Raw genomic sequence first — 20,104 nt, 5'->3', positions numbered from 1 at the left:
TGAACGTGTGGCATGGACGAGAAGAAATTGTATAAGTCTATACTACCTTTCTGAGGCTTAAATGTGTCAGTTGCATTGCTGTTTTTTATAAAAATTCTTAATCTTTGTTTTGAAGATCCTTGCTGCAGGCTGGTTGGCTGGTCTTAGCTGGTTTAAGCTGGTTTTAGCTGGTCTCCCAGCCTGGCCAGGCTGGTTTTAGCTGGTGATCTTCCAACCTGACCAGCTAAGACCAGCCTGGCCAATGGAAAGTGGCCAAACCCCCTCTAAAACCAGCCTGATGACCAGCTATGACCTGCTAAAACCAGGCTGTTTTTTTTTTTTTTCACCACGGGAAGGTCTTACAAGTTCGGAACGACATGAGGGTGAGTAATTAATGACATAATTTTCATTTTTGGGTAAACCATCCCTTTAGTTGGGCTCAAACAAACAAACAAACATCCTTTACGAGTCACTTGGTGTTGCTTAAACAGTAGATGAGAGAGCAGACGTGATATTTTCTCTGACGTTAGAAACAGTAAATATAAAACGACCGCGTAATCAGCCACAGCTTTGATGCATAAAAACATCACCGTAAAGCAGCAGCAGGCAGATAACGTAAATGGAAAGTGGCTCAGCACCCTTATGCACATCCTCTAATTATTTCACAAGCATGTCATAATCCCATAACTCTTTTTAGATCCCTCGGCCGAGCCTCAGTGCTCTCTGGGACTTGAGAGAGCAGCAGCCCGTTTGCCTAATGGCTAGCGAAAGCCCATAATGCCCGTCATTGACGGAGACTGCATGTTTAGAGGCAACGTTGGTCTTAAAGAGTCTAATGTTACCTTTTGACAGCAATTTGCCGATACCTGCTCTTAAAAGAGACCCTGGGGAACCGCAAAGACGCCAGGCTCCTTCACGTTCACGCGCGCTCAAGCACGGTGTCTAATCTCTGCGAGCGCGCACTCTCTTTCAACCATTTAACCGCCATCGCCAGATAAACTAATTAAAGTCAAACTCCCTCTTGGGTTTTTGGATTTAAGCTCATTCTGTTCTGGAGAAGAAGATTAAGACCTTCTGCTATAGCTGCAGGTTTACCACATCAACACACAATATTTCACAACAAAAACACACAGAAATGCAAATCGCTTTTTACGTAAATCAGGTAGGTGTAATGTATTTACGTTATTTATTTAATCCAATATCCTAAAATCGACTTAATGTGGCATAATGCTGAACCAACCCTTACGAAAATTTTAGATAGTAAAAGTATTAAGGTGTTTTTTAGTGCATTGACTACCATTTGTAGAACCACAGTTTTACCACTGGGATTAAACTATAGTTAGTGTAGCAAAATCATGGTTAATTTATGTTTACCATGGTTCAACTATAGTAACCATGGTTTGCTTATAGTAAAAGTGTAGTAACCATGTTTTTTGGCGTATTGACTATCGTTATAACCAGTTTCACCACAAATACCATGGTTAAACTATTGTTAGTGTAGCAAAACCATGGTTACTTTATGTTTACCATGGTTTTATTATAGTTAAAATGTAGTCCCTGCTAAAAAAAAAAAAAAAACAGCTAAAACCAGCCTAGGCTGGTTGGCTGGTTTTAGCTGGTCAACCAGCATGGTTTTAGCGGGGTTTTGGCCATTTTTCCAGCCTGGCCAGGCTGGTCTTAGCTGGTCAGGCTGGGAAACCACCAGCTAAAACCAGCCTGGCCAGGCTGGGAGACCAGCTTAAACCAGCTACTTCCAGCTTAAACCAGCTAAAGACCAGCCAACCAGCCTAGGCTGGTATTAGCTGTTTTTTTTCAGCAGGGATACCAGCCTAGGCTGGTTGGCTGGTCTTAGCTGGTTTAAGCTGGTCTCCCAGCTTGGCCAGGCTGGAAAAGTGGCCAAAACCCCTCTAAAACCAGCCTGCCTTCCAGCTATGACCAGCTAAAACCAGCCAACCAGCCTAGGCTGGTTTTAGCTGTTTTTTTCACCAGGGGTGACTGTGTTTTATTGGCGTATTGATTACTATAACCACAGTTTTACCACAAATACCATGGTTCAACTACAGTTAGTGTAGAGAATTATAGTAAAAGTGTAGTAACCATGTTTTTTTTGGCGTACTGACTAGCATTAATAACTACAGTTTTACCACAAATACCATGGTTAAACTATAGTGTAGCAAAACCACAGCAACTTGTTTACCATGTTTTTTTATAGTAAAAGTGTAGTAACCATGTTTTTTTTGGCGTACTGACTAGCATTAATAACTACAGTTTTACCACAAATACCATGGTTAAACTATAGTGTAGCAAAACCACAGCAACTTGTTTACCATGTTTTTTTATAGTAAAAGTGTAGTAACCATGTTTTTTTTGGTGTACTGACTATCATGACCACAGTTTTACCACTAATACCATGGTTAAACTACAGTTAGTGTAGCAAAACCATGTTTTTTTATGTTTTTCATGGTAATTTATGTTTACCATGGTAGTACTCATGTTTTTTTAGTTGTATTAGTAGTAAAACCATAGTTAATTCATATTTATCATGGTTTAACTATAGTAACCATAGTTTTATTATAGTACAATTGTAACAACCGTGCTTTTTTGGTGTATTGACTACCATTATAACCAGTTTTACTACAAATACCACGGTTAAACTATAGTTTGTGTAGCAAAACCGTAGTTAATTTATGTTTACCATAGTTTAACTGTACTTACAATGCTTTTATTACAGTAAAAGTGTAGTAACCACATTTTTGAGTGTATTGACTAACATACCAAAAATACTATGGTTAAACTATAGTTTGTGTAGCAAAACCGTAGTTAATTTATGTTTACTATGGTTTTATTAAAGTAAAAGTATAATAAATACTTTTTTTAGTGTATTAACTACCATTATAGCCTCAGTTTTACCACAAATACCATGGTTGAACTATAGTGTAGCAAAACCAAGGTTAATTTATGTTTACCATGGTTTAACTATAGTACCCATGTTTTTTGGGGTTTTATTAGTAGTAAAACCATGGTTAATTTTCGTTAGGGAAAAAAAAACAACAACTCATGATAAGTGAAAGATCTTATCCCATCTATATATCATCATATTTATTGTGAGGATATGAAAGGCATAGATGATCATAAAACAATGTTGTGATTTCAGAGACTTCATTTTGGCTGATTGTTTGATTCATAATTGAGAATGTCACACAAAATGAACAAAAATATGCAATCAAACCCAAACTAAACAGAATAAAGAGTCCTTCGACTGTGGTAACAAACCACACAAACATTAACACATGCACACATTGTAGACATAAAAAAACTAAACAAAACAAAGCCAAAAATATTCTGAGATGTCGGTCCGCACAATGTGACTTCATGAAAGATTTACTCTTGATTGTTTGTGATAATTTTCCTTGTGAATTATTGATGAAACACAAGTTGATGAAGTTCCTCAACCTCCAAAAGAGGTTGTCAACATTGGTACCCTATATGCACAAGGCAGTGTTTCATACCAGACACAATGGAGACCTGAAATGCGGCTCAAAGGCTAAGCCTGGGCTATGGGTGTTCCTGAGGCGTGCTCGAGTCAGGAGTGCTTGCGGAAAGTGAAAATGTCTCGTGTCTTGGAGCCCCTCTTGCCCTCGTTGGGCTGGTTGGGGCTAGGTAAAGGTGGGCTCTCGGGGGTGGCGGTGCCTCCATAGGGGCAGCTCTGACAATCAGGATGCTCTCCAGAACATTCGATGGCAGGGATGTAACGGCTATCCCACATTCCGGGCCCGCACAGCTTACACAGGTCATGCAAGCTGCAGGGAATTCTGGGAAGAAGGCGGAACTGATAGAGCAGGCTACGTGCCTAGGATTAGAGACAATGAGAGAGAGAGAAAGACGGACTGAGAATTAGAAGGAAAAAAAAAAAACCAGGAAAAACTTACTTACATTACAATTCACATTTAGCTTTTTCATTATTTAACAAAAGCATTCTTTGATGCAAGTTGCTTTGTACAAGTGTCTGCCAAATGCATAAATGTAAATGTCAATAAATAAATGGTGCAAAATAAATAACAAAAACTGCAAAATAAATAGTGCAAATTAAAAAAAATTAGCTAAACAAATAAATAGTGCAAAATAAAAAAAATGAAAACTAAAATAAATAAATAAATTAAGATCAATAAATTAAATCAAAATAAATAATATAAATTCAATAAATAAATCAAAATAAATAATAAGTGGAAAATAAATAAATAAAGAGTGCAAAATGAATAAATTAATTATAAAACAATGCAAAAACAAATTAAATCATGAGATAACTAAAATAATTTAGTTAAATAACAAAATTGCTAAACAGATAAATAGTGCAAAATAAATAAATAGAAATAATAAATGTAAAAAAGTGCAGAATAAATAAAACATCACAAATAAAATAAAAAATAAAGTGCAATAAATTAAATAAAAAGTAAATTCAATAAATAAATCAAAATAAATAATAAATAGTTGAAAATAAATAATGCAAAATGAATGAATGAATGAATGAATGAATTAATTAATTAATTAATTATAAAACAATGCAAATAAATGCATAAATACTGAAAAAAATCAATGTACATATAAAAAAAACTAAGATAACTTATTTAGTAAAAATTTAGTTAAATAACAAAATTGCTAAATAGGTAAATTGCAAAATAAATAAAACATAAAAACAAAAAAAAATGTAATTAACGTAAATACAATAAAAAAGTGAAAAAAATCTAAATTAATTAATAATTATAAAACAGTGCAGAATAAATAAATAAACCAAATAAAATAAATAATACATAGTGGAAAATAAATAAATAGTGCAAAATTTCATAAATTAATTAATCATAAAACAATGCAGAATAATTAATAAATACTGAAAAAAAAATCTACATGTCAAGAGATAACTAAGATTATACTTATTTAGTAATAATATTAGTATATAAGATAACAAAATTGCTAAATAGATTAATAGTGCAAAATAAATAATACAAAAACCATAAATTAAAATAATGTAAATATAATAAATAAATCAAAATAAATAAATAGTGGAAAATAAATAAGTAATGATTTTATAAGTAATGACTAAAAATTTATTAATTAACCTATTTAAAAAAATGCAGAATAAATAAATAAAACAACAAATTAAATAAAACAAAGTAATGTGTATGTAATACATAAATCAAAATAAATAATAAATAGTGGAAAATAAATAAATACATTTTAAAACAATGCAGAATAAATGAATAAATACTGAGAATAAAATTCCAGATCAAGAAATAACTGAGATAACTTATTTAGTAATAATTTAGTTAAATAACAACATTGCTGAATAGATAAAAAATAAAACAAAAAAATTAATAAATTACAATAATCAAATTAAATAATGTAAATACAATAAATAAATCCAAATAAATAAATAGTGAAAAATAATTAATTTATAAATAAGAATAAATAAATACATAAAGTAAAATATTAAAGAAAGTGCGATAAATTAAATAAAAATAAAAATGTAAATTCAATGAAAAAAAAATAGAGGAAAATAAAGTGAAAAATGAATGAATGAATGAATTATAAAACAATGCAGAATAAATTTTAAAAAATACTGAAAAAATAATCAATCTAGATGAAGAAATAACTAAGATAACTTATTTAGTAATAATTGAGTTAAATAACTGCTAAATAGATTAAATAAAGCACAAAAAATAATCAATAAATTAAAATTAAATAATGTAAATACAACAAATAAATAGTTGAAAAGAATTAAATAATAATTAATTACAAAACAGCGCAGAATAAATAAATACATAAATAAAACAAAGTAAAATATTAAATAAAGTGCAATAAATTAAATAAAAATGTACATTCAATATATAAATCAAAACAAATAAAGTGGAAAATAATTAGCAGAAGTGGAATTAATTAATTAGAAAACAATGCAGGATAAATTAATATATACTGAAAATAAATAAATCATGAGATAACTAAGATAATTTAAGTAATTAGTTAAAAAAGCAATTGCTAAATAGATAAATATTGCAAAATAAATAAATACAAAAACAATAAATAAAAAAATCTAATATTGTAAATAAATCAAAATAAACAAATAGTGGAAAATAAATAAATAATGCAAAATTAATTAATTAATTATAAAACTGCTAAATAAATTAATAAAAACTGAAAAATATAAATAAATCTACTTACTACAATAATTTATTCAGTAATACTTTAGCATCTCGTTATAAAGAATAATTTGCTTAAAAATGAGTAATGTGTCATAATTTACAACAATTTCTGATATTACTGCCTTATTTTTTTTTCCTCTGTGGAACACAAATGATACATTTTAAATTGGTCTCAACCTTATCTTTTTTTTAGCTTCATTGACAGTTCTCATTAACTTTTATTTAATACATTATCAGTTGCTCAACCTAATGTTTGCTGGTATGATGACTTTAATGCCAGGTTGACCAAAACAGGTTGTGACTGCTTCTGTCATAATCTGTCCGGTACAGTTTTGATTTCGCAAGATGTTTCTTCAGAGATGATAGCATGCATAGCATACTAACTTTTGTTGCTGTGAGCAACATATGTTTTGTATGCAACGCTAGAAAAGATGCATCACTTCTGGATGACACAAAGACACAGCATACATAACCATGAGGAGCTCTGTCAGCGTGTGTGTGTGTGTGTGTGTGTGTGTGTGTTTGTACCTTCCTCAGCACCAGCTCTCCATTCATGTGCATGGAGAGGTTACTAAAGTGCAGCAGCATTTGATCTGTAGCGAGCTGCTGCTCTGTGACATCATCGCCATACAGCACGATGATGGCGACACACAGGAACAGGTGGAAGTAGTCCGTCTGTCACAAAACATACACATACGAACACAGAAAACATGTAATTGCATCCCTGCACCAAACACTGAGCCAAAAAGCAGCCAATAAAAAGACAGATTCTAGAAGCTAGACCAATCACAAAGGGCCAAATGCATACAGAGCCAATTAAAAATGGGTAATGCTGATATGCAAATGAGGGGGCAACGAGGAGACAAACCACTTTGCTCCCCAAAATCACCTCGTTATTACCATGCCAATGTATGCAAATGGATTCTGTGGAAACCTGATAATTAGCATCTCATCTTCATTAGACACTCTGCAGATCCTTAAAGTGATACAGACACCCATTCGTTTATCTAAAGGGGAAGAATTTGCATTTATCCAGCGAAAGTGCATTTAGGGAACAACTTGGTCTTGGTTTCCATGGCTTCAGAGATTTCTACATCATGCGTCGGGTTGAACTTTCACCCAAAACCTCCTTGAATTTTTATAGCAAGAACCATGAACAAGTCAAAATGAATAAAGGAAGTCAAAAAGAGAAATAAACTTCTGTTGTTATACAGTTAGTTTTCATTATTTTCGACACATAACCACACATTTAACCCCATAAAGGCTTTTGTACGTTTGTATGCACATTTTAATGTGAGATTTAATTTAACAAATCAGAATGTGAGTCAAAAGTATTTGAACAGTGAGATTTTTAATGTTTTTTTGTCTCACCAAGCCTGCATTTATTTGATCCAAATTACAGCAAAACAGTACAATTTTCAAATATTCTTACTATTTGAAATAACTGTTTTCTATTTGAATATATTTTAAAATGTAATTTATTCCTGAGATTTCAAAGCTGAATTTTTAGCATCATCACTCCAGTCACATGATCCTTCAGAAATCATTGTAATATTCTCAAAAACATTTACTATTTTTATTATGTTGAAAACAGCTGAGTTTTATCAGGTTTCTTTGATGAATAGAAAGTTCAGAAGAACATAGAAATCTTTTGTAACATTATAATAAATGTCTGTATCAATTTAAAGCATCCTTGCTAAATAAAAGTTTTACTTTCTATAATTTCTTTCTAATTACTGCAGTAATGCTAAAAATTCAGCTTCGAAATCACAGGAATAAATTACATTTTAAAATATATTCAAATACAAAACAGTTATTTTAAATAGTAAAACTATTTCAAAATCCTACTGTTTTTGCTGTATTTTGAATCAAATATATGCAGGCTTGGTGAGTTCCTTCTAGACTTTAAAAAAAGATTTTGACTAGTAGTGTATATATAAATTTTAGTGCGTCCACTGAAGGAAAACATTTGAAAAATAATTTTCCCCAAGGTATTGTTATAAAGAATAAGTTGAAATAATGAATCTGTAATGTTCTGCATCATAAGCAATTAAGGGGCCAAGCGCAACAGAGGTAAAATGAAGACCTAATTAGCTGTTTTTAATTACTCCATAAAGACCAGGGTTCCCCAACCCTGCTCCTGGAGAGCTACCTTCCTGCAGACTTCAGTTCCAACCCTGTCTGTAATTAAAGGGCGCCTATTATGCAAAATCCACTTTTACATGGTGTTTGGACACATACATAAATGTGAGTTGGCAGTGTGTGAACACAACCACCACCCTACAATGATAATGAAAATCCACCCACTACTTATTTTCTCCTTTTTTTTTTTAATCTCCCTTAAACCAAACCAGTCTCATTAGGTATGCGGTTTTAATTCTCAAAGCAGTGTGATGTCACATTAATTAGGCCCCGCCCACAGCCGCTGACTGACAGTCCTGCATTGCCATATTTTTCGCCCTCAGCGAGTTGTCTTTGGTTGTACGCTATCCTCCATTTTCTCTCTTTCTTTTGCACATGTTGTAATAAAAGATCTGTGGAGTATTTTCAGATGAAACTTCACAGACACATTCTGGGGACACCCAATATTACATCTTGTAAAAAGGGGCATAATAGGTGCCCTTTAAGCAGCCCTGAACACTTTAATTAACTGGTTCAGGTGTGTTGGATTAGGGTTGAAGCTGAACTCTGTATGCTAGGGTTGGAGACCCCTGTTGAAGACATGTTGACAACATTTTACTACAAAACCCAAAATGGCTGACACCCAAAAAGGCAGACACAGGAATTGATTCATCTCCAATGAGATCAATCTTATAATTTTTGGTCAAACTGTTCAGAAATTATAAACAAAAACGTCAATTTTTTTCTATATCTTTTGACCAGTAGGTGGTGATGTGCCTAAACCATGTGCCCTCAGGTCATGCTTGGTATAACCAAAGTCCCTTTAAGATCTTATGATTTAAAGTCATATTTAAAAACACCAATGAAATTTGAGAACAACAAACTCATAAAGATTGTTTCATAGGTTCAAATACCATTAAAAAAAAAAGCTTGTTTTTGATGCTAGACCAGCCAATGCGCAAAAATTTGCGAACGCTGCTGTTACTATAGGAGCTTCTACACCGCAAAAAATGCTTTTCTTAGATTTGTTTGTCTTGTTTCCAGTCAAAATATCTACAAATTTTTCTATTTTCTGGACGAGTACATTTTTTTTCTTGTTTTCAGAAAAAAACAGGTCAAAATTAAGTGGGTTTTATTTCAAACAGAAAACAAGAAATTATTTTTCTTATCCCATTGGCAGATTATTTTGCTTGTTTTCAAGCAAAAACGCACTTGTTTTTTCAGAAAAATCTAATTTTCGTCTAATTTTCGCTCGCCTAGAAAATACTTCCTGATGTAAGAACTTTTTGATATTTTGGCTGGAAACAAGACCAAAAAATCTAAGTAAGAAAAGCATTTTTTGCAGTGTAGCAGCAGCTGCAGCGACTTTACTAATCAATGACTGGCTCTTTTATTTAGAAGGCGGGGCTTATTCGCCATGTTGGGCGTTGCACTTTCTCCTATTTAGAAGTAAAAAGTGAAGCAAAAGCGTCTCAATATGGCCGCTGCCATCTTGGGGGAAATTACGTCATTTGGAGCCAGAGACTGCGCATTAGAGATTCGTTTGGAGCCAGAGTCTGCGCAGTAGTGTCGCGAGGCGGAGCCGCGGTATCAAAGTCCCACCCAAACTCTCGCAGACCCAATCGCAAGATCACAATCATGACACCACACTTCGTTTTTATAGCATCAAATAACTGCCTAAAAGCGAACTTATTAGAAAAAAGAACACTTGAACATGAATCAGCATTATAAGAACTACCTCACACGATGGAAACCATCTTTGGAAAAAAGTTATTTGAAGTGTAAATCGATTATTTAGTTTGTCTCACGTCCCATTAGATTACATGGAGAGGGCAGGGTTTATGACCTATACTGCAGCCGGCCACCGGGAGGCGATCGAAAACTCTTGGCTTCACTTTTCGGGACTCGTGCGGCACACTTGGGTATAACGCATACCAAGTCTGGTCAGAATCAGCTAATGCATTGCAAAGTTGTAGCCTCATGTCCATTTTTGTGTCAGCTCGTCAAATTCGCTTTACACAAGAACAGTTCGGTCTATTGAACTCCTTTAGAAAACTTTTTGCCAGCATTGTCTGAAGATGATTTGAGCCTATTTTGGTAAAAAATTGTCTAGGTTGAGTTCGAAAAAGTAGTTTAGTAAAATTTTAAATTGCAAAAAGTCTTGACTCATTGAAATTCAAATTTTGGTATGCATTCGACTCAACATGAGCCAAGGAATTAGAGGAAAAAACTATTTTGCTTTTAGACCTTAATAAGGCTGCCCCTGTAATACTTGACTAACTGTTAGTCGACAAGAAGAGGCCAAAATTTTATTAGTCGCAGAAAATAAAAAAAAACACAGGAAGTGGCCAAGTCATGCAGTCCATGACAGACAGATCTTTAACGGCTGGTCTATGTAAGGGATAATCAACGGTTTGCCGTGCGTTTAAGGATTTTAAATGCACGACGTGGAGGCTAATAACCACCCGACGCGAAGTGCATAATGTGTCCCATGATTTGTTCCGGAGTTGTTTAATTTGGTTCATTCACAGTTGTTTTCCGGAATCTGTGCGTGCTTTACACACAACCCATAAAGACATGTGACGTTTGGATGTGAGATGTAATGCGACACATATGTTTCACTATACTGAAATTAACCTGAACAAACTGTGCTTCAGCGCTGATAGTGCGGAGCTGGCTCTGTCTGATCGCCGCTTCATTCCACTTTGCACGTATTTTTTCGTCGTGAAGAGTCGCATGATAACGTGCATCATCACTATAACACTGCCTTTATGGTTCTGGCTTTTGTTCACACAGCGCTCTTTCCCGTAATTTTCCAGAATCAGCGCGCATTGTGAAAGGGGCTTTACTAAAGCAACAGTTATGTAGCTTACTGCATTCGGTGTTTGAAAAAGAAAAAACATTAATGATCGTTCTGAAATATCCTGTTGAGTATCAGCAGGCTAGGCTCTCTCTATGGCTCTGGGCTGGGCTAAAGCATACATGACCGTAGTTACCTGTGGTTGGCCTGGCTGTGCGTCACTCAGAAAACAACAGGCCAATCAGAAGAGAGGCTCATGAATATTAATTAGATGGACCAAAATCGACCTGTTTTTGACAGAGCTCCTAAAAAAGGAGCTGTAAAAATATACTGAGATGGATTTTGGCACTAATACCGCAAATATATATTCTTAAGGACATCAACAACTAAAATAAACCTCCAGAAATGTGTACAATATGGGACCTTTAACCTACAAAACCAATTAAAAGTTATATATTAGATTCCAGTATTTGCACAAAACATGCCAAGAAGTATCTGTTTCATGCACAAGCCTTTTATAGCAACAATATTAGTATATGGGGGATCTTAACTAATACCTGAGACATATATAGTTAACAAATAAAGTTAACAAACCTGATAATGTGCCCAGCAGGCCTCCCACATGCGCAGGGCTTCAGCATCAGGGAACTCACGCTTGAAACACAGAAGAACCCAGCGGTGGCAAAACAGCAGCTGAAGGCCGTCCTCACCCAAGCGGGTCAGATGCTGGTGGAAGCGAGGCAGCATCAGCCGCAGGAGCTCCCTCAGGTACATCTGGACACATACGTACATGGCAAATAACATGCAAGATATTAACACTACCAACATTTACGAATTATTATGAATTATCCATTGACTAGGCACTTGTAGGGGAGATATCCTCACCAGTTGCCTCTCCATATCCTCATCTCTAGGAGAGCTGATGAAAATGGTGTTTTCCATGAGACCCACGAAGCACCAGAACGTGTCGCTCTCATCCTGGATCTCAGTCAGAAGAGGAGCCACCAGGTCTGACATGCCCTGACAGTAGCCCATGTCTGGATTAAACACAGCGTAGTTCAACAGGATACGTCTGGGAGAGAGATGGAAAACACAACTTTGGTAAACCATATTTAAATAATTAATCATGTAAAACAAACACGGGCTTTTTGCTGAATGAATTAATATTATGTATTATTAATGGAATGGCACAGATTTATTACATAATACACTGAAATAGACATAACCAAAGGAGAAAATACTCATCTTATCTATAGCCACAGTGGCTTCAAATGGCATTTGGATACTTCAGATATCCGTAGTAATGTATAAATGTCAACTGAATTAGATAATAATGAAATTATAAATTACTCTTAATGAATATTTACAATAACATAATTATTTTAATATAATATAATGACATTTGAAAATTTCTTTCAATTTTCATTTTTTCAAATACCAGTAAATCTTCAAAACGAAACATTCATTAGTATTAGTAAAATACAAATTTTATATTATATTAATATTATTAATATCAATTACTATTATATAATATACAATGCCATTTTAAGTGTGCCTTAGTAGCATACATTTTTGTTTTCAATTTTCTGTTTTTTTCCCCCCCAAATAACAATAGATTAATAATTCATTAATATTATTAAAATAACAAATTATTATTATTAATTACTAATAATAACATAATTCATATTTACAATAATATAATGACATTAAGCTTCAATTGTTTTTCAATTTGTCTTTTTTTAAATGACAATAATTCATTAATAAGAATAATTCATTAGTATTAGTAAAATATCAAATTATTAATATTATAAAATTTTCAGATTTTTCCCCAAACAACAATTCATTAATAAGAATCATTTATTAATATTAGTAAAATAACAAATTAATTATTATTATTATTATTATTATTATTATTATTATTATTATTATTATTATGTATTACTTTTAATTACTATTAATAATACAATTCATATTTACAACAATATAATATATATGACATTAAGTGTGACTTTGTGAAATAGTTTTTCCAATTTTTAAACAACAAAATAGAACTATTATTATTATTATTATTATTATTATTATGTATTATTAATCACTATTAATAGCAATCATAACGTTCATATTTACAATAATATAATATGATATAATATACAATGCCATCAAGTGTGACTCGGCAGCTTCAACTGTTTTTCAATTTTCATTTTTTTGCAAATAACAATATTTCATTAATAAGAATAATTCATTATTAGTAGTAAAATATCAAATTATTAATATTATTATACAATTTTCAGATTTGTTTCCCCAAATTAACAATAATTCATTAATAAGAACAATTCATTAATATTAGTAAAATAACTAATTATTATTACTATATATTCTTTTTAAATTACTATTATTAATAACAAAATTTCTATTTACAACAATTTATAATATGACATAATATAATATAAAATGACATTTTAAGTGACTTCAATTTCTTTTCAAATTTCAATTTTCAGCTTTCAAACAACAACAATTCATAATCATCAGAATAATTAATTAATATTAGTAAAATAAAATTATTATTATTAATTACTAAAATTCATATTAACAACAATATGGTACAATATGGTACAATGCCATTTTAAGTGTGACTTAGTAGCTTAAATTTTCTTTCCATTTTATTATGTTTTTCAAATAACAATAGATTCATTAATATTATTAGAATAACAAATTATTATTATTATTATTATTATTATTATTATTATATATTGTTAATTACTATTAATAATAATAATTACTATTAATAATAATAATATTATTATTATTATTATTTGTAGTAATACTTTTTAAATATAAATATAATAAAACTAATTAACAAATAAAGTATTACAAGTATAAAATAATTAAATTAAATTATTATTAGGTCAAAAAATAATTTACTATAATATAATATAATAAATTGTAAGCACATATTTTTATGGGAAGAATGACATATTTCTGGTTGAGTGTTAATGAATATGTTTCTCTAACCTCATGATTTCTACATTGGGGTTGTTCTCTCCTCTAAAGAACATGTTGCTTCGGTCAGTTCTGACTACATCTTTATCAACAGTGAACTGGACTTTCCTCCAGAACTCACTGTGTTCCTCCGGACTCATGGACAATCTGCGAAGGGAAATGGAGAAACGGAAAAGATCAACCACTATGGAAAAGAGGAGAATGTGAAGAAAGAGGCCAGTTATGAAGAGTTACGACAAGAAGCACAGAACAAAACAACAAAGTGGAAGAAAAAAAAAGAAAGGAAAAGAACAGAACATTAGAGAACAGAACATGAAGCACCATGTCTAAGGTGGTAAGTAACATTCCCATCCTGAAACATGATGGCGGTCCCTCTGGCTACAGACATTCTCATAACAAGCAGGTGGGATTTCATTAACACTGTTTGTTTTGCTGGAATTGCTGCCAGACCTGATGCAACTTCATGTAAGTGTTTCGAGACCTGTGTTTGTGTGAACTATTCCCACATCGCTCTCTGACTCCCTCTCTGGCCCCTCGAGGCTCAGAGCTCTCACTGCTCAGCAACACCCTTCACACACACAAACACTTTCAACTTATTCATTATTAAAACACCCACGAAAATAATCACAGAGTGTTGACATTATGGCCATAAAATACAATCATTAACTCACTAGGAACAAAGAAATACTGTACATATTTTTAACGAGTTTTATACCATATATATTTACTTTATCCAGATAGTTTTGTTATATAAAAAAAGCATAATTATAACCTTAATAAACATATACGATAATACACATTGAAATATATATTTGCTTTTCTTTTCATATATATATATATATATATATATATATATATATATATATATATAGACAGATAGACAGATAGATAGACAGATTTTTTCTCTTTTGTTATTTTCTTTTCTTTACTGTGGTAAAATTCATGTCTATACACACAAACTATAACCTGTTTATTATTAAAATAAAAATAACTTGCAATATAATATCTCTTTACAACATTAATTCATGCAATTCAATGCCTCAATGACACTAATAATCAAAAAGGAAATACTTTACATATTTGTACTGTATATATTTGACTTTTTCCACATTTTAAATATATATTAAATATAATAATGTTTTTTTATTACAATTTTCATTTTTAATTTAATTTCATTACTGTGTCTCTTTATCAAGCTCTATATGCTCTATATATTTTACCACAGCGAAGAAATAAAAAATATTGTAATAGTAATAAATAATAATAATTTTAACAATAAGAAATAATTGTTAATAATAAAAAATAATAATAATTTATGCACATTTGTATCAATACGAGGTTGTTTTGTGTCAATTTTGTGATTGACTAATAGCTAAAACTAATGGGTCAAAGATGAAAAAAGATTCAAGAATAAAAACAAAGTGTAACACCGCTTTAAATTGTTGTTGTTTCAAAAAAAAAAAAAAAAAATTCTTTAAAATTCAAAATGTGTTTTTGTTTTTTGAGCAAAAAATAATAATAAATATCATACATTTTCCCTTAATTTACAGAAGACACCCACTAAAATATATCATTCAGTGTAACAATCTTTTCACAGGCATATTTACAACAAAAATCAATTTCTGACATTAAAAATTTGTTGTAATTCTACATTTTTCAAATTTGCCACTCTCCTATTTGTCAGTATTTTTTTTTTTTTACTCAATTAAAACACATTTTATTTGACCTTTGACATTTTATTCTTCAAAAACGTTTTTGAAACCTTAAAAGTAGACACTTTACTTACATTAAATGTGCTTTCTATGGACATAAAATCACTTTTGTACGTTTCTTTTGACGTGGACATCTGAACGTCTTTGACCCACATGTAATTTTATTTTATTTAGTGATTTACTAATGTACTGTTTTTAATTTTTAAAAGCGCTGTAGTATGTGCACTACATTATAAATGAAGAATGCAAATGTGCTTGAATCTGAAACACGAGCATTAGGCTTCAAAAGTGTTCTGTCAATGGCTTGACAATGATTTAATTGATTAACTTAATTATTTCCTCGGAAACTCATTAAGCCCCAGAGCGCATATATCTGCACACATTTATTGATTGGTTATGACTCGGCTGTTAAACAATCCTTTAGAGACTCAGAGTGGGTATAAAGACTTACTGTATAAAAAGACTAGGTACAGCCATGCATGCAATAATCACTTTCAAACGGCCATGCAATAAATATAACTCTACCTACAGAGTAGGAAAAATAGACATTCGTTGCCAAGACACAACAGTTCTCAACAAATCTGACTATTTCCAGCCGAAAAGTGCTTATCCAGACATTTTCATAAGATTGCAGCAGAGATGTGACTGAAAACAACAGCAGGCGGTTAAAGTGGTTAAAGGTGTATTTAGCCACTGCCACATTGATTTCATGTAATGATCCCAATGCTCTGAATGATTCACCAACCGCAAACCTAAACACCATCTAGCTAACTAGAAAAGCTGAAGGATCATCTAGTCTAATGTGTCACAACAGCTCAGTTTACATAACAAATCTCCAGTTTCAGACTCCAGAAATATCACATTTAGTAAACAACAGGTTATGTCAACCAGCCAATTCAAACAAAAGTGAGCCATCTAACAACTGGGTGTAGCTCCGTATTTTTAACATTGCATCACCAGAAGTAAGAGGTAGCAATGGTAAGTCACAGAAGTTACAGTGGTGACATTAATGAAACGTACATGAATAAGGTTTTACATTAAATACAGTTTAGGTTTGGACAGAATTATATGGTAGCTAAATTAAAATTTTAAACTTGACACTTAAATCCCTAATGAAAACATTAAAAAACAGGTTTCATTATCATTTAATGATAATAAACCATTTTAAATTATATAGTTGAGGTAAAAAAAATGTACATCCTCCTTTCAGAATCTGCAAAATGTTAATTATTTTACTAAAATAAGAGGAATCATAGAAAATACATATAGTTGTTTATTTAGTACTGACCTGAATAAGATAATTCACATAAAAGATGTTTACATATACTCCACAAAAGAGTTTTTTGCTTGGTGATAGTTGTTCATGAGTCCCTTGTTTGTCCTGAACAGTTAAACTGCCTGCTGTTCTTCAGAAAAGTTCTTCAGGTCCCATAAATTCTTTGATTTTCCAGTATTTTTGTGTATTTGAACCCTTTCCAACAATGACTGTATGATTTTGAGATCCATCTTTTCACACTGAGGACAACTGAGGGACTCATATGCAACTATTACAGAAGGTACAGAAAGATGATGCACTAAGAGCCGGGGATGAAAACTTTTTGAATTTGAAGATCAGGGTAAATGTAACTTATTTTGTCTTCTGGGAAACATGTAATTATCTTCTGTAGCTTCCAAAGGGCAGTACTAAATGAAAAAATATGATATTTAGGCAAAATAAGAAAAATGGACACATCTCCATTCTGTTCAAAAGTTTTCAGCCCCCGGCTCTTAACGCACCGTGTTTCCTTCTGAAGCATCAGTGAGCGTTCAAACCTTCTGTAATACTTGCACACGAGTCGCTCAGTTGTCCTCAATGTGAAAAGATGATCTCAAAATCATGCAGTCATTGTTGGAAAGGGTTCAAATCCACAAAAATGCTGAAAAACCGAAGAATTTGTGGACCTGAAGGACTTTTCTGAAGAACAGCAGGCAGTTTAACTGTTCAGGACAAACAAGGGACTCATGAACAACTATCACTAAACAAAAAAACCCATCTGTGGATCATTCAGGTAACAACACAGTGTTAAGAATCAAGTGTATGTAAACTTTTGAACAGGGTCATTTTTATAAATTCAGCTATTTTCTCTTGTGGACTATTTGTACATAAATAAACAAAACTCTTATTTGGTAAAATAATTAACATTTTGCACATTCTAAAAGGGGGATGTAAACTTTGGACCTCAACTGTATGTGACAAAAATATGCAAAAATATACACTGAAACAGATGGTCAGTGCTTCAGACATGCTTCAGACAACATGATATTTTTTGCAAAATAAATTATTTTTATAAATAATTTATATATTTATAAATATATTTTTATAAATAAATTATTTTTATAAATAATTTATGATTTTAAATTATGAAAGCTTGTTTGTTTCTGACCTATTCAACAAAATTTAATTTTGTACCCAACAAATAACTTAATAATATGTTCAGAACTTAAACATATTTTTGGAACTGATTAATCATCACTTTAAAAAAAAGAAAGAAAAAAAAGTATGTATATTTTATAATATTTAAACGCATGTTTTTGTATGGCAGTCATTTTTTGACCAGAAATGCATTATTAAAATCAAAAGTTGTGTTTGTTAACATTAGTTAATGCACTGTGAACTAACTATGAACAACTGTATTTTTGTTAACAAATGACACCTTATTGTAAAGTATTACTAATAAAAAAAAAAAAAAAAAAAAAAAAGTTTTTGTTGTTGTTGTTATACCCTGTGTGAGGTAATTTCAGAGAGTTTTAGGCCAAAGCGACAACATTACCTAGCATTTTTGGGAAAAAGAAAATCCTCTCTGGGTCAAAATGACTGAAACATTTAAAGTTAAAATTAAAATAAAGGTGAAAGACATAAAATGCCAACTAAAGTGAAGTCGGTACTTTTGACAACAATAGTAGGAAAACCAAGCCAGACTAGTAAGGTTCAGGCAAAAACGGTGTGGAACAAGCTTCTAGATCAGCACTAGTCTCTCCACTAACCTCCTCTGCTGGACCTCCTGGTACTCCACACGCTTCTGCAGTCTCCAGGCTTCCCGCTCCTCAGACGTGGAGTCGTAGCTGTAGTAGTGTAGCAGGAAGGGCCATACTTCACCACGGATAGATGGGTCAATGCCCCCGAAGAAGATCGCCTGAGAGAACAAAGACATTGGGTCAGTTGAAAGGCCTGTCAGAATGAATCCCATCATAACAGAACCTTTAAACATGACCTAAATAGTACAACAGTATGCCATTCAAATATAAAGCAGCTGAAAAGACCAATTTAGACAAGTAACGTTGATTCTTATTTGATTGACAGCTGTCAGTCAGTCTGACCTTCCTGAGCTTGTACTCCTCCACCACCTGTCCGTTGTTGTTAAGATGCCGGAGCCAAGAGCTGACGTCCAGCCGGCGATACAGACGCTCCTCTGGGTGCATCTCGGCAGACGGTAACGTGGGTCTACGGATGGAAAACTGCATACATGACTTCTCATCCGACACCTGGAGTGAGAAGACGGCGATACAGAACAGGAAAAACTGCATGAATAATACAGCCTACATAAATGATACAAACATATAATCACACGTTTAACTAACTTAACTTTTAAGTTCATTTCCAGAATAAAAATGTCCTGATAATATACTCACCCACATGTCTTCCAAGATGTTCATGTCTTTCTTTCTTCAGTCGAAAAGAAGATTTTAAAGGAAAGGATTTTTCTCCATATAATGGACTTCAATGGAAATCAACGGGTTGAAGGTCCAAATGGCAGTTTCAATGCAGCTTTGAAAAGCTCTACATGATCCCAGCTGAGAAATAAGGGTCTTATCTAGCCAAACAATCCGTCATTTTCTAAGAAAAGTACAAATTTATGTTCTTTTTAACCACAAATGCTCATCTTGCACTACCTTTTTGAACCAAAGTACACTAACTAACCACACATGAAAAACTAACCACACATGACCTTTCCAATGTGATTACGTAATGCTTGAAGTCAAGCTAGTGCAAGACAAGCATTTGTGGTTAAAAAGTATATAGTTTAATATTAAGATAAGACCCCTATTCCTTGGCTGGGATCGTGTGGAGCCTTTTGACGCTGCGTTGAAAATGCAATGTGGACCTTCAACCCGCTGATTCCTATTGAAGTCCACCATATGGAGAAAAATCCTGGAATGTTTTCCTAAAAAACCTTCATTTCTTTTTGACTGAAGAAAGAAAGACATAAACATCTTGGATGACATTGTCTTAGACTTTCTAATATAATAAAACTATCTGT

General features: G+C 32.4%; 1 protein-coding gene across 1 annotated transcript in view; it reads right to left on the bottom strand.

The window, feature by feature from the left end:
- Nucleotides 1-3,197: 3,197 nt before the first annotated feature.
- The window catches only part of LOC141324867 (TBC1 domain family member 16-like), a 41,654-nt gene continuing 24,747 nt past the window's right edge, over nt 3,198-20,104 (bottom strand). The window contains exons 6-12 of the mRNA XM_073833572.1: nt 19,164-19,328; nt 18,831-18,979; nt 14,107-14,241; nt 11,980-12,166; nt 11,689-11,868; nt 6,702-6,848; nt 3,198-3,829 (exon numbers count right to left, since the gene is read on the bottom strand). Of these exons, the coding sequence (XP_073689673.1) occupies nt 3,563-3,829; nt 6,702-6,848; nt 11,689-11,868; nt 11,980-12,166; nt 14,107-14,241; nt 18,831-18,979; nt 19,164-19,328 (1,230 nt within the window). The 3' untranslated portion in view covers nt 3,198-3,562. The remainder of the gene's footprint in view (nt 3,830-6,701; nt 6,849-11,688; nt 11,869-11,979; nt 12,167-14,106; nt 14,242-18,830; nt 18,980-19,163; nt 19,329-20,104) is intronic.

Source organism: Garra rufa, chromosome 1, assembly GCF_049309525.1.
Source record: "Garra rufa chromosome 1, GarRuf1.0, whole genome shotgun sequence".
NCBI classification, from domain to species: domain Eukaryota; kingdom Metazoa; phylum Chordata; class Actinopteri; order Cypriniformes; family Cyprinidae; genus Garra; species Garra rufa.
Note: the sequence above shows the minus strand (reverse complement) of the source record. Positions and strands in the feature narration are given on the sequence as shown.